The sequence below is a fragment of the Apodemus sylvaticus genome, chromosome 2 (genome assembly GCF_947179515.1).
Source record: "Apodemus sylvaticus chromosome 2, mApoSyl1.1, whole genome shotgun sequence".
In the NCBI taxonomy this organism is placed as follows: domain Eukaryota; kingdom Metazoa; phylum Chordata; class Mammalia; order Rodentia; family Muridae; genus Apodemus; species Apodemus sylvaticus.
Genome location: NC_067473.1, coordinates 147841465 through 147855954, shown reverse-complemented (window position 1 = coordinate 147855954; position 14490 = coordinate 147841465). Strand labels below are relative to the sequence as shown.

At 43.4% G+C, this 14490-nt stretch overlaps 1 protein-coding gene across 5 annotated transcripts in view; it reads right to left on the bottom strand.

The window, feature by feature from the left end:
• The window catches only part of LOC127679086 (WASH complex subunit 2), a 54182-nt gene extending 40648 nt beyond the window's left edge, over positions 1 to 13534 (bottom strand). For 4 of the 5 annotated variants that reach the window (XM_052174628.1, XM_052174630.1, XM_052174631.1 and 1 more), the window contains exons 1-7: positions 13426 to 13534; positions 13223 to 13345; positions 12449 to 12613; positions 6544 to 6606; positions 4583 to 4756; positions 2858 to 2951; positions 1806 to 1864 (exon numbers count right to left, since the gene is read on the bottom strand). In XM_052174628.1, coding sequence (XP_052030588.1) covers positions 1806 to 1864; positions 2858 to 2951; positions 4583 to 4756; positions 6544 to 6606; positions 12449 to 12613; positions 13223 to 13345 — 678 coding nt within the window. In that variant the 5' untranslated portion in view covers positions 13426 to 13534. Of the gene's footprint in view, positions 1 to 1805; positions 1865 to 2857; positions 2952 to 4582; positions 4757 to 6543; positions 6607 to 12448; positions 12614 to 13222; positions 13346 to 13425 lie in introns of those variants that run through there. The other variant, XM_052174632.1, reaches the window with a different exon arrangement.
• Positions 13535 to 14490: the final 956 nt, after the last annotated feature.

Genomic DNA, 14490 nt, shown 5'->3' with positions numbered 1-14490 from the left:
ATTCACAGACCACATGAACCTCAAGAAGAAGGAAGACCAAAGTGTGAGATTTCAGTCCTTCTAAGAATGGGATCAAAATATCCATGGGAGGAGACAGAGACAAAGTGTGGAGCAGAGACTGAAGGAGAGGCCATCCAGGGACTGCCCTACCTGGGGACCCATCCCATAGATACCAAAACCAAACATTATTAGGGATGCCAACAAGTGCTAGCTGATAGGAGCCTGATACAGCTGTCTCCTGAGAGGCTCTGCCAGTGCCTAACAAATACAGAGGGGGATGCTCTCAGACAACCACTGGACTGAGCACAGAGTCCCCAATGGAGAAGCCAGAAAAAGGACTGAAGGAGCTGAAGGGGTTTACAGCCCCATAGGGAGGAACCAGTACTCCCAGAGCTCCCAGGGACTAAACCACCAACCAAAGAGTACACATGAAGGGACCCATGGCTCCAGCCGTATATGTAGCATAGGATAGCCTTGTCGGAGAGCAATGAGAGAGGCCCTTGGTCCTGTGAAAGCACCTTGCCCCAGTGTAGGGGAATGCCAGGACAGGGAAGCAGGAGTGGGTGGGTTAGTGAGCAGGGGGAGGGGGTATGGGATAGGGGGTTTTCAGAGGGGATTCTAGGAAAGAGGATAATATTTGAAATGTAAATAAATAAAATATCTAATAAAAAGTAAATTAATTTTTTAAAAAAAAAAAGGTTGTTCATTGCAGCTATTTATTTTTCCTAAGATTAATCAAGACAGACACAGTCCATGACTAAGTTTTAGGCAGAGACAGTGCTATAATATCTAAGCTGTTCTCTCCTCAAAATATAATGGAAAGTGAAAGATTTGATAGAAAGAAAGAGAGGTTGTTTTGATTTGCATTTCTCTAATCACTAATGATGCTGAACAATTCTTAAGGTGCTTCTCAGCCATTTGAAGTTCTTCAGGTGAAAAATCTTTGTTTAGCTCTGTACCCCATTTTTTAATAGGGTTATTTGGCTCTCTGGAGTCTTAACTTCTTGAGTTCTTTGTATATATTGGGTATTAGCCCTCTGTCGGATTTAGGGTTGGTGAATATCTTTTCCCAATTTGTTGGTTGCCGTTTTGTCCTTTTTACAGTGTACTATGCCTTACAGAAACTTTGTAATTTTATGAGGTCCCATTTGTCAATTCTTGATCTTAGGGCATAAGCTATTGGTGTTCTGTTCAGGAATTTTACCCCTTGTGCCTATGTCCTCAAGGGTCTTCCCCAGTTTCTTTTCTATTAATTTCAGTGTGTCTGGTTTTATGTGGAGGTCCTTGATCCACTTGGAGTTGAGCTTAGTACAAGGAGATAAGAATGGATCAATTCGCATTCTTCTGCATGCTGACCTCCAGTTGAGCCAGCACCATTTGTTGAAAAGGCTATCTTTTTTCCACTGGATGGTTTTAGCTCCTTTGTCAAAAATCAAGTGACCATAGTTGTGTGGGTTCATTTCTGGGTCTTCAATCCTATTCTATTGATCTACCTGCCTGTCACTGTACCAATACCATGCAGTTTTTAACACTATTGCTCTGTAGTACTGTTTGAAGTCTGGGATACAGATTCCCCCCAAGTTCTTTTGCTGTTGAGAATAGTTTTAGCTATCCTGGGAAGCGAGGTAAATAACGGTGAAAGGAACCAAAGCAATTTCTCTTACTTCTCTCCACAATTAGAAAAAAGAATTTCAAGTCTTCAGATTCTGCCCTGTAAATTTTATGAAATTAGTTGCCTAATTTTGAAGCATGTTACACGCCTAGCCCATGACATCCACCATGACCCGGCCATACCATGTCCTCACCTCCTGTTCCTCGTCTTCACTGTCCGCAATGCTCCCCCGGTCACTGCCCACAGAGCCCTCTGTCGGGAAAGTGGTAAAAGTCAGCACAGTTTCACCAGGGAACCACAGCAGCAGCAAAGAGACGCCAATCAACTATTGCCATTTAGTGGCATGAAAGCACCTTTGTAATTAATAGAATCTCAAAATATCTCCTATGAATTAAAAGATAGTCATAAATTGGCTTTATTCTACAAGAACTTTAGGGTAACAAAAAGAAGGAACTGTATCAAATTAGAAGTCACTCGTTCAGGCAACTAACTGCTCATGGTCCTGACAGTGGGAACTCTGTGTCTGGAATTCACACAACAGAACAGAGAACTGACCCTGATAGGCTGTCATGAACTTCCACAGAGACACAGACATACAATAAATAAACATAAAATCATGAAATGGAATTAAAAGGTGACTAGAGCAGTTTAACAACTAAATCCTTAAGTTTTAGCCCAGAGAGGGTGGCAAAGCTCAGTCGTAAAGGGCTTTGATGGGATAAGAGACAAATCTGAATATAACCTAAGATTAAGTAACAATAAAATCTCTTGAAACTGGGGCTGGAGAGATGGCTCAGTGGTTAAGAGGCCCGACTGCTCTTCCAGAGGTCCTGAGTTCAATTCCCAGCAACCACATGGTGGCTTACACCCATCTGTAATGGAATCTGATGCCCTCTTCTGGTGTCTGAAGACAGCCACAGTGTACTCATCATATATATAAAATAAATAAAATCTTTAAAAAAAAAATCTCTTGAAACTGACCACTTTACAGCACGGTTATACAGGAAAATGCCCTTGTTCTGAGAAACTATAGAGAACATCAGGACATTAGGGTTAGACATTAGATTCAGAACACTGTGATGTTCAGAGAGCAAAAGCACAAGGGAACCATTAGCTGGCACACCGGAGTGAGGATCTATGGGCACTCGCCACCGCTCTTGCAATATTATCATAAAGCTGAAATACATTTACCATAAAAGGTTAAGCTGTAGGACACATGACAAAAACACTGGTGAGACAGCATACCTTCACTGGACAGCTCTCCAAGCCCTACGTCTTCCTGCTCCATGAAGAGCTTTGACCCGATGAGATAGGGTAGAGGCCGGTCAATGTAGAGATCCTTCAAGGAAGGAAAGGGCGCACACAGCCAGTAAACACTCAGGCTGCAAGTACAGCCAAGCATTCTGCTTGCTGGCCTGCTGCTTCTACTATCAAGTTAAGGTGATAAATAAATCAAAGTAGAAAATAAGAAAGCATGGCAAGGTTAAAAGCATATTTTCAAAACATCAAATCCAGCTGGGCAGTGGTAGCACATGCCTTTAATACCAGCACTTGGGAGACAGAGGCAGGCAGATTTCTGAGTTCAAGACCAGCCTGGTCTTACAGAGTGAATTCCAGGATAGCCAGGGCTTTAAAAACAAAACAAAACAAAAATCAAATCCGACCAGGCAGTGGTGGTGACCACCTTTAAACACAACACTCAGAGGCGTTCACGGCCAGCCTGGTGGTCTAAAAAGTAACTTTTAGGAAGTCTTCCTTAGCACAAGCCACAGAATATCTATCTACCACTCAGAAGCTTCCATAACTCATCTAATCCCAACCCAAATCTCCTTTTTGCCCTAAAGAGAAGGAACAAGAGGAAGAACGGTTGGCCAAGGGGCACAAAAGCTTCAGTGAGCCCTAACATGAGCTGAGCAAGGAAGCTCCAGGACCAACCAACACGCCAGACTGCAGGAGGCGAGGGCCTCTCCACCTAAACCTTACACGCAGAACTACAGGAAACGCAGAACTGAGGAAAGCTTGCAGGGAAAGCAGGCCTCCCACGGGAAGGGAACACCTATTAGTTCCAGCACCAAATGGTCAGCCCTGAAAACATACATGTAAGTGACATTATATGGACTCAACAGGTTATATTTAGGAATGTATTGTTACACAAATACACATATGACTTCAATAACAGTTAATGGAAAAAGAGGACATAACTAACGGAGAGTGGAGAGACGCATATGGGAAGGCTAAGGAGGAAAACGGAAGAAACACTGTAACTAAATTACAATCTCAAAAAAACCAACTCAAGTTAGAGAAAATAAGATCAAAAGCTGACAATACAACAGGATGATTACAGTTAATAAAATGCATTATATTTTTTAATCATTGGGAGATTTTTAAGTGTTCTCACGATGAATTAAGTATGTGATATACAAGTTAGAATAAGTCATTCTACAATTAATGGACATTTCAAAATATGAGATATATGTAAACATACACGCACATATATTTTTCTAATAAAAATTAAAGCAAATAAAACTTCAGTCTTAAAATAAAAATGATCCACAAACAGTGGGCAGATAAAGACCTGCGGACTGGAGTTCCATTCCCCAGCACCATGAAAAGACAGATGGAGAACTAAGTCGTAGCTATCCACTCTCAGCTATGTGCCCATGGGACACACATGTACCATACTATACATCAGGAATAAACTTTAAGTGTCCAATTAATCCTCCCCCTCCCCTTAACTTCTTGGCTATACGTCAGTTTTCTCAGAGTTCTGAGGATGGGCGTTCCCATGAACGCCTCCTCACCAACAGACTATATGCTAAAAACCTTAGAGGAGGAGGCGTGCCCTGCACCTTTACCTAACCTGAATCAATGTGCTCAGTGTGTCAAGTACGGCTCTCAGAAGGGGTCAATCTGGGAATACTAATAACATCCACAGGCCAGACCTTGTCAGACGCTAACTGAATGCTTTACCTTTGGTTCAAGGATCAGTTCCACCCGCTCATTGGCATCCTCCTCTTCAGAGTCCGAATTCCCTGCTTTGATGTCAAGTTGCTCAAATGCACTATCCAGGACCTGTAACCCATAGTTCACAGCCTCCTGGACTTTAGGAATCAGATCTATTTCTTTCTGTTCCCGAGTCTTCTCCTACAAACAAAATATCCTTCAGTGTTTGTCTCCAATATATCAACTCTAAAGTCATGCCCTCCCCAAAAAAATTTAATTCAAAATGTCAACAGAGTCATGGTCTACTGAATGCCTTGATACAGACTTTGGAGTCAATGTACACACTTTAAATCTTAGTTTTGTTACTTTCTGGGCATCAATCAAATGACCTAAATTCTAGAATTCCAATTTTTTCATCTGGAAGATACGGTGAATTAGAAAGCAAAACTGAGTCAGGCAGCAGTGGCACAGGCCTTTAATCCCAGCACTCGGGAGGCAGAAGCAGGGGGAATCTCTGTTCCAGGGTAGCCAGGGCTATTACACAAAGAAACCCTGTCTCAGAAAAGAAAAGAGGAACTAACAAACCAAAACTGGGTCTATAAAAGCATGTGTGTGAATGAGTGTGCTCAACGGCTCCAACCTACCTTTAGCTTTAAGGGACAGAACCAGGCTCTGAGATCTAGTCCTACAGCATTCAGAAAACATTTCACTCTATCCTAACCAATTTTAAATGTAATGTTGGTTTGATATAATAATAATATTTATTCATGTGGCTGAGTAGCAAATGCATGAAAATTCACTTTCCTAAAATTGCTGGAGCAGAAAGAGCCACGGCCAGTTTCCTGGTTTCTGATATCCTAACCAACGGCTTCACTATCCCCCTTCTCAAGTGACTTCCACAACTGTACTGACAACCTAACATTCTGTCCCACGTGGGAGGGCAGGACCTGCTGGAGCACACAAAAGAGAGTAAGACCCAGAACCTCTTTCTTGGGTGTGGACTCCAAGGTAAGCTAAGCACAGATATGTATGCAGAGGTCACATGGGAAGCCTCGGGGACCAGGAAGATGCTGTCCCTCACGCCTTGGCTTACTTTCCGAAGCACATGGCACTTAGCAACTTTCTTCCTTTCCCTCTCTTTTCCGACATCCACTATCTTCCACAAAACTAGTCCACAGGAATGAGGATGAAGCTCAATTATAGAAAGCTCACCCAATGTGTGTGAGGCACTTTGTGCAAGCCCCAGAACACAGAACAAAGCAAGAACCTGAGGCCACGGCTTACTCTAGTTGGCATGGCTGTCCACTGCCTTTTACTCTGCCCTTCCTTCTTCATCTGAATGAAATCTCATCCTTGAAGCTTTTCCCAGCTAGTTCAACAGCAAGTGTCTCCTTGGGTGAACTTCCAAAACACAAACAATAAAGCCTCTGAGAGTCAGTGTCCTACATCATCAGTTCCCTGCAGTCCCGTGACAGTCAACAACTGCTCACTGCAGTCCACTCTGTCCTAACACAACTTGCACCCATGGGGTACTCAAATACACACATACTAAACCTATATTCACCTAGCACCCAGAAACGAGTAAAAACAATCACAAGAGATGGAGAAACTGGGCCTTCAGAGACCTCACCTCTGTGACATTCAGTTCCCAAAGCTCAGGATGGGGCCCGTTTCTGCATAAACTGAGGAAGAATGGCTTCTAGATCTTTAAAGGTGAGTGAGGAAGGAAAGGGAAAGGAAGGAATCAGGAGGACAAGACGATGCTTCCTCTGTGGCCTGTAAACCTGGATATTTCACTCTGCTCCACTTTCATGCCAGAATTCAGCTATTTCAGTTATGTACTGACAGGCTATATTTCAGGAAAAAATGGAAACGTTTTCTTTGGTCACTGCCAGGGGCCGTTATGTCCCATGCCCCCAGTCCTCATCCCCCTCTTTATCACTTCTCCAGGTTAGTAATTCAAAGAAAGAAGGATTTAATGCGAGTACCTGCTCTGTTTTCTCTGCCTCCGCCTTGAGCACCTGCTCCTCCACTTCTTCATCGTACACCCGCTAGGTATGGAAGCAAATCCATTGAAAATAATTAAGCAGTGGAATGGAATCACAGGTAAAAGCTCAATACAAAGAACTTCAAAAAGACAGAAATACCAAAGCATACACAAGCGGAACCCAGGTCGCCCACATGTATGTACCAGATGTGCAGTTAGGTTTTCCTACGGCTCCCCAACAATTGGAGAGGGCTATCCTTAAAGCTGTTGTCTGTCGGGGGACACATCCCTATCTGGACTGCCTTATCTCGCCTCAGTGGGAGAGGATGGGGCTAGCCCTGCAAAGACTTGATGTGCCAGGGTGGCGGGATACCTAGAAGGACCTCGACCCTCTCAGAGGAAAAGGGAGCTATAAGGGAAGATTGTGGGTGGGGGTCTGGGAAGACACAGCAATTGGATGTAAAGTGAATAAAAAAATGGAAATGGCTTTTTGGAAAACAATAGGGACCACACCAGTGGGACATGAACAAATAACAAAACAGTAATTTACTTGAAGTTAGATTATAGAAAAAGACATGAATGACTAAAAATCACAAGGAAACTATCTGGCTGGTCAGAGTTCTGAAAACACTATGATCCCAGCTATACATATGTTCACTTAACCCAATCCATAATTCTAACAGGTCAACAGTAGAGGACAGCTGCTGGAGTCACTTCAAATTTGTACGGCAAGACCTCTAAGCTGACAAGGCTGACTTTCTGGCTGAAGTCAAAAACCATCAATGCTGAGCATTTCCCCCATCACTAAAATCTACACCTCAAGATGTCAGCATCCAGGGGCTGGTAAGTCCAGGGTGACATCTAAAACACCAACCAGCTTAGGAAGAGCTAAAGGCTATAAGACCTTTGAGGGTGGGGGTACCTAGTAACTGCAGCTAATCTGTGGTAAATAACTTCCTCACCCTTCCTGGGCTGACCCCGCAGCTTTATTTCATGAGCATTCAGATAGCTATATGATAGAACTGGCAAATACCAAAAGTATGAGAAACTTTTCCTCATTTGGAGAAGAGGGATACAGGACCTGAGGAGCAAGTGAAAATGATAAGGACGGATTTTTAAGATTACACACAGCTCTGGTCCTTTCCAGTTTTATGTTTTCTCATTCAGTTATGTAAGTACCCAGGGTGCCTGTGTATCCAGATTGTGCTAAGACCTATGAATATGTTTAGCTAGATGCTAAAACTTATTCTGAAACTGGAAAAGTAGAATTGCTAACGTGTAATGTACACTTATATGAAAATACCATATAACACATCACATGCAATGCATATATATGATGAAAACTTAAAAAAAAATTAAGACTTCTGTGTCTGGAAGGATGGCTCAGTGGTTAAGAGCATTTGTTGCTTCTCCTTTAGAGGACAGGTGTTCGATTCCTTGCACCCCATGGACACTGAGAATTGTCTGTAACTCCAGTTCTAGGGGATCTAGCTCACCAGGCCCGCACATGGTACACATAGTTGTGCATGCAGGCAAAATACCCACTCACGTTAAAAGTTAAAAAAAAATGTAAAAAAAAAAAAGGGGGGGGGAGACTGCTAGACTGTTAGCAAATGACACGAGGACTGAGGATGAAGCCATGCTTTAACCCCAGCACTCAGGGAGGTGAAGGCAAGCAGAGCCCTGTGAACTCAAGGCCAGCCAGGTCTGTGTATAAAGTTCCAGACCAACTAAGCTAAATGGTGAAGCCACGTCTCCAGGGTACTGCCTAGCCTGGAGGCTCGGGGTAAATCCTGCAGACAAAGATAAGTAAGGTCATACAGGGAAATCTAAAAAACAGCTGGGTAGCAAAAAAATAAAAAAAAAAAAATTAAAAAGCAGCTCCAAAGCATTAGAGGCTCCTCTGTCAACTCTGGAAATCAGTCTGGCGGTTCCTCCGAAAACTGGGCACCTCACTTCCAGAAGATCCTGCTATACCACTCCTAGGCATATACCCAGAGGATTCCCCACCATGTAATAAGGATACATGCTCTACTATGTTCACAGCAGCCCTATTTATAATTGCCAGATGCTGGAAAGAACCCAGGTATCCCTCAACAGAAGAGTGGATGCAAAAAATGTGGTATATATACACAATGGAGTACTATACAGCCATTAGAAACCATGAATTCATGAAATTCTTAGGCAAATGGATGGAGCTAGAGAATATCATACTAAGTGAGGTAACCCAGACTCAAAAGGTGAATCATGGTATGTACTCACTAATAAGTGGATATTAACCTAGAAAACTGGAATACCCAAAACATAATCCACACATCAAATGAGATACAAGAAGAAAGCAGGAGTGGCCCCTTGTTCTGGAAAGACTCAGTGAAGCAGTATAGGGCAAAACCAGAACGGGGAAGTGGGAAGAGGTGGGTGGGAGGACAGGGGGAGAGAAAGGGACTTATGGGACTTTTGGGGAGTGGGGGGCTAGAAAAGGGGAAATCATTTGAAATGTAAATAAAAAATATATCGAATAAAAAAAAAAGCAAAGCACATCTGTAAAACTCAAGTAGGCTGGCAGAAGGAGATAGCATGTGCAGGGGATTACAGGCTGATACAGTTCTGAACTTTAACCCCAAATCATTGGTTCTTTATGGCATTTTAGTAATGATATCTGTTTCCTTAAAAAGGGGGGTGGGGGACTGAAAAGGAAGAAAATGATGAAAACAGAATGATCCTGGAAAATCCATTTAATTGCTTTTCAAATTTTTTTTGCCACAAAGACAAAAAAAATCCTTATGGTCTTTTATTATTTTATATATACAGGCAGGTGTTTTGCCTACATATACAGCGGTGCACCATATGCCAGAAGAAGGCAATAGATCCCCTAGAACTGGAGTTCCAGGTGGTTGTGAGCTGCCATGTAGGTGGTAAGAATTGAACCCAGGTCCTCTGGAAGAGCAGCCAGTTCTATTTAACCTCTGAGCCATCATCCTTTGAGCCTCCTATGTTCTTTAACAAACTAAAGTCATTAACTAGGACTGCTGAGTCTGAGGTCAGCCTCTGCTGCAGAATGAAACTCTGTCTCAAGGGGAAAACAAACAAGGCAAGAGGTGGCACCCTAAGAACTGGGTCCCTTTCTGCTCAGAATTTAAAACGCAGGCCAACACTAATGAGCTGTTGTTTCAGGAGTCCCTCTTGAGCCCTTGCTAATGATTCTGTGTAACTTCTATTACCCTCAAAAGTCCTTTCTGTTCTGTTGCCCTAGAAAGTTTAGCTTGCTTCACTAATTCTAAAATGTAGTTTGCAATTAAGGAGCTGCCTCTGAGACTAACAAAACCCAACTGACTTTAAATAATCTCTCAAATGAATTTCCACAAACCAAGATAGCCACAGCATCTTTGCTTAAATTGTAATTCATGTGAATCAATGTCAGAGGTTGAAGAATATACACAGGCGAGCAGACAGATGCAATAGGCACTTTTGTGAAATTTCTTCTCCCCAGTTTTCTGAAGCACTAGCCATTCTCCGAACATCATCAAGGGCTCCTCCCCGATGGGCAGAAGCTGTATGTACCATGTGGCACTGTAAAAGGGCTTGGAAGGGGTTACATTTAGTGTGGCACCAACACACTTCTGAAGGATCCTGATGGTAGACTAGGAGCGGATAAGGCCTTATCATCAAGGGGGACAAAGACATGAATGGAAATACAGAATCCACAGAAGTAGACATAAAGGAAAAGTTTTAAAGTTTTCACAAAACCTAAGCTATGAGAAACTTTAAGAAAAGCTTGCCAGAAAAAGCTAGAAGAGGGAGACTATCTAATTAAAATCTACAATCAGAAAATGAAGTTTCCCGTGCCTCCTCTGCCTGAGAACAGTGTGATCTGGTACAGATGCATGAAGTACAAAAGAAAACTTCCCAAATTTGTCCCTTGCCCAATCTACAGCTACAACATTAACTACAAGAAGAGTCAAGCGCCTGACATAGCAGGAAAGGTGCACAATAAGGACTGTGCATAAGGGCTGGAGGTGGTTCAGCAGTTATGAGCACTGGCTGCTCTTTCAGAGGTCCTGAGTTCAGTTCCCAGCAACCACATGGTGGCTCATGACCATATGAAGGGATCTTCTGGCATGACTCTAACACTTTAAAAAAAAACAAACTAAAAAAACAAAAACAAAATTAAAAACAACAACAACACAAAAAGAACAGCACATAAAACCATCCAATCCAGCTTGATAAGAAGTGGTAGGGGCTACTGTCATCAACAAAGGAGAGTATAGTTCCCTAACTGAGCCTTCCAGGGAGATAAATGCTCAGGTTGACCAGCCAGCTTCTGTGCACACCAGAAAATGTCCTCAGGTTGAGCATGCCAATCCAAAACTCTGAAATCCAAAACTTTCTGAGCAATGGCATGATGTTCGAAAAAGTTTGGAGGTGGGGCTGTTTGAACTTAGGGATGCTGAACCTCTAAGGTCTCTAAGGTATACATCTTAAAAACCTGAAATCTGAATAACTTCTAGTCCCAAGTATCCCAGACATTTGTACATGCATCTGTATTGGGTTTACGTGAATTCACGTTATGTTTCAAACCCAATGGTTTCCCTTTGCCATTAAAGAAAATAACTGGTGGCTCAGGCAGCGCGATGAGCCAGGCAGTCTGGCACATGCAGGAGTGAACAAAAGCCCTCACTAACCCCATGTCTCTAACAAGACAGAATAAGAGATGTCGCTTCAGTTTGCACTATTAAATTATGCAAAGCAATGGCAACAGCCCTCATGGCATTCTGGTACTTTTATAATCCCAAATCATGGGATCATCCCATTTATGAAATCTGTTTAATGATAATCATCTAACAATTTCAGGATGCTGTGTACTTGAGTTATTCTCAGTGCTGGATGCAGGGCTGTAAGCTTGTAATCGCAGAGGTGAGAATTTCTCCCCAAATTCAAGGCTAGCTTGGTCTACATAGTAAGTTCTACACTAGTCAGAACTAATGCTGAATTACAAACAAAATAAAACAATGCCCCCCCCCCAAAAATTCCAATCCACAAATTAATTCAGAAAGACATTCTTTGATCAGATGAACTAAGTTCCCTCCCCATTCTCAATACATTCCCTTCCCTTTGCTAGACGGCTCCAGGCATGCCTGCTTCTTTTCTATTGTAATTTTACCAAGGTAATTTATCTATGCATTCCTAGCAGCTCACATGAACTTACTATGAAAATAAAATTCACATACGCTTTAGTTAGAGGTCAGCAACATTTTTACTGGTGATTCTGAGTCATATATTCATCCAAATTGAGAAAACTGGTGCTGGTGGGACAGTGGTGGCTCGCACCTTAAATCCCAGCATTTGGGAGGCAGAGGCAGGTGGATTTCTGTGAGTTTGAGGCCAGCCTAGTCTACAGAGCAAGTTCTAGGACAGCCAGGGCTACACAGAGAAACCCTGTCTCAAAAAAACAAAAATAAAAAGGAAGAAAAAAAACGTAGTAGACATAATTCAAAGCAGACATCTTTGTCCACTTATACACTGATGGAAACATAACGGACCTATGTAAAGTCTACAGGACTGCGGGCAAAGAGGGGCACACGAGGTCAAGCCAGACATATAGCTGATTATACCGAATGAGCACAGTGATTGTTTTTGAGAGGCATGCAATTCCGCTCAAATAGCAATTGCCCTCAAAATCAGAAAAAACAGCATGAGGCAAACCTTATTATTAGATTTTTTTTTAAGGTTTGTAAAACCTACAAACTTTACTAATAAAAAACACTGATTCCAGAGAAAGGTGCTACAGTTACCAAGAACCAATCTATCTACCAAAACTTAGAAGGGAACCTAATTATCATTGTAAATTACAATAGCTCTTACTCCCCAGAAGGGATTATTCGAAAGTCAGACGCCATAGAACTCACATTCTCAATGAACTGGGTATTAGACAACATGAGGAAGTCGTTGAACACATTATGCAGACGACAATGTGTGGCTTTGGTCTCCTGAATTAATCCATCCACCTGTTTCTTGATTTCATGAGTCCTGGAGATAGTCTGCTGTGAGAATTCCTGTAGAAACTGTAGTAGCTATTTTGAAAAGAAACATACAGAAGTATCAACACTCCATGTGGTTCAAAACAAAAAAAGAACCCCTTACTTTTCAGATGATGTTAGTAAAGGGGATACTTTTGACCTAGGGTCAAGTGACTCTGGAAAGCATTAAGAAAGCTCATCAGATAGGTTTGTCCAGTGCACAAAACCAGTATCACATTTCTAAAGGGATTTAAAGCCCTGTTTGGTTGTCACTCTCCAGAAATTACATAGTGTAACAAAACACCCCAAATCCTACTTATAAGAAACGTCTGAGCTCTTAGGCTCCCAAAGTGAGCAGCTCTACTCAAAAATATGTGCTGCCCCATTTAGCCCAAGTTCGAATACAGAAGAACCTCTGTAGAGACAGAGCAATCCTTGAAGGGGGCAGAAACAATTCTGCACAGCAGGATGCCGTGGAGGGCAGGGCTGAAAAGCCTCTGCAATGAAGGAAACCGCATCTGCCCGGCAGAGTGCTGGGTAGAAGCCTACAGGGCCGCCCTCCCCGGTGACTCAAACTGCGCCTTTGACTACTGGAGGAAGCGTGTCCCCGAGAAGGGGTAACCCCAACTCTGTCCCTCCCTTGGCCCCGGGTCCCCCGCTCACACCGGCATCAGCCGCCAACGACCAGTTCTGACTACTGCAGCGGATCTCCTCCACCGACCAGGGCCGTTCCCACACGGGCTCGGATGCCGGAGGCCGCTCCGAGTCGGGGCTCGTCCGGTTCATCTACAGCGAGAAGGACAGAAGAAAAGAGCTGAGTCTGGGGCGAAGGATCCAGCCCTGCCCTCCTGGGCCGCCGTCCTCACCGCGTTGACACTGCCACTCAGCGAGCTCCAAAGTGACTACCGGATCGGCTGCCACACCGCCCCCAGCGCAGTGGAAATCACATGCTTCGCGTCACGTGGTGACGTCCTCACGTGACCTAGGCGCCGCCTCGGAGAGGGAGCTGTGCGTTAACAGTTCCTGGTAATTGGGCTGTGTCTGGCCAGAGAGAAGGTGCTTAGGCGGCCAGCTCTAGGAGTGCGGAAGAGGTGGGTGGGGGCGGTGCTGAATCCGTGGCTCACCTCATGGGAGGCAGAGGGGAAGGAGAGCAGCGGACCATTGCCCGGACGCACAGCGGCTCTGTTGATTAGACATGTGGTGTGAGACTGGCCCAGAGACGCAGTGACCCTCAGATGTTGTCTATCAGCTAATCGGCTTGGTTTCAATTCAGAGTGGATTCGCTTGAAATTCTTTATCATCAGCTGAGATTCGAGGCCGATTTCCACACTGCTGCAGGCAGAAGAAAAGGGGGAGGGGGAGTAGAAATCCCAAGCTCTTCTGGCCATCCACTAGCACTTCCTTGTGTACAGACCCCTTTTTAAGTTGTTCCTGCCCAGACTGACTTTTTAGAAATAACCCCGTATCTTTTCTTTTTGTGTGCCCGTGAACAAGTTACTTAGCTTCCATAAGCTTTCTTCTGCTTATAAAAGAAGCCATAATAGGTGTAAAACAGATAGCACCTGGTCTATGGTGAGTGCTCACCTTAGATCTTATCATTTCTCCTGTGCAGGTTAGTTTTCCAACTTTCAGATTTTGCTTTGTGGCCACCTCCGATGGCACCTCATTAAAGATTTCTCTTTGGTACACAACTAAGACAAATGAAAACCTGCTCAGATAAAAACCTGTGCAAGAAAGTTCACCGATCCATACCCAGAAAGCAGAGCAATCTAAATGTCCTTCAGGTGATAAATGGATAAACAAAATGCTGTAGGACCACACAATTCACCAAAGGAAATAAAGTGCTGATCTATTATAGGGCATGAATTAACCTAGAAATACATTAATTGAAAGAGGACATCCATATACACGAGCACAGAATGGTCTATTTA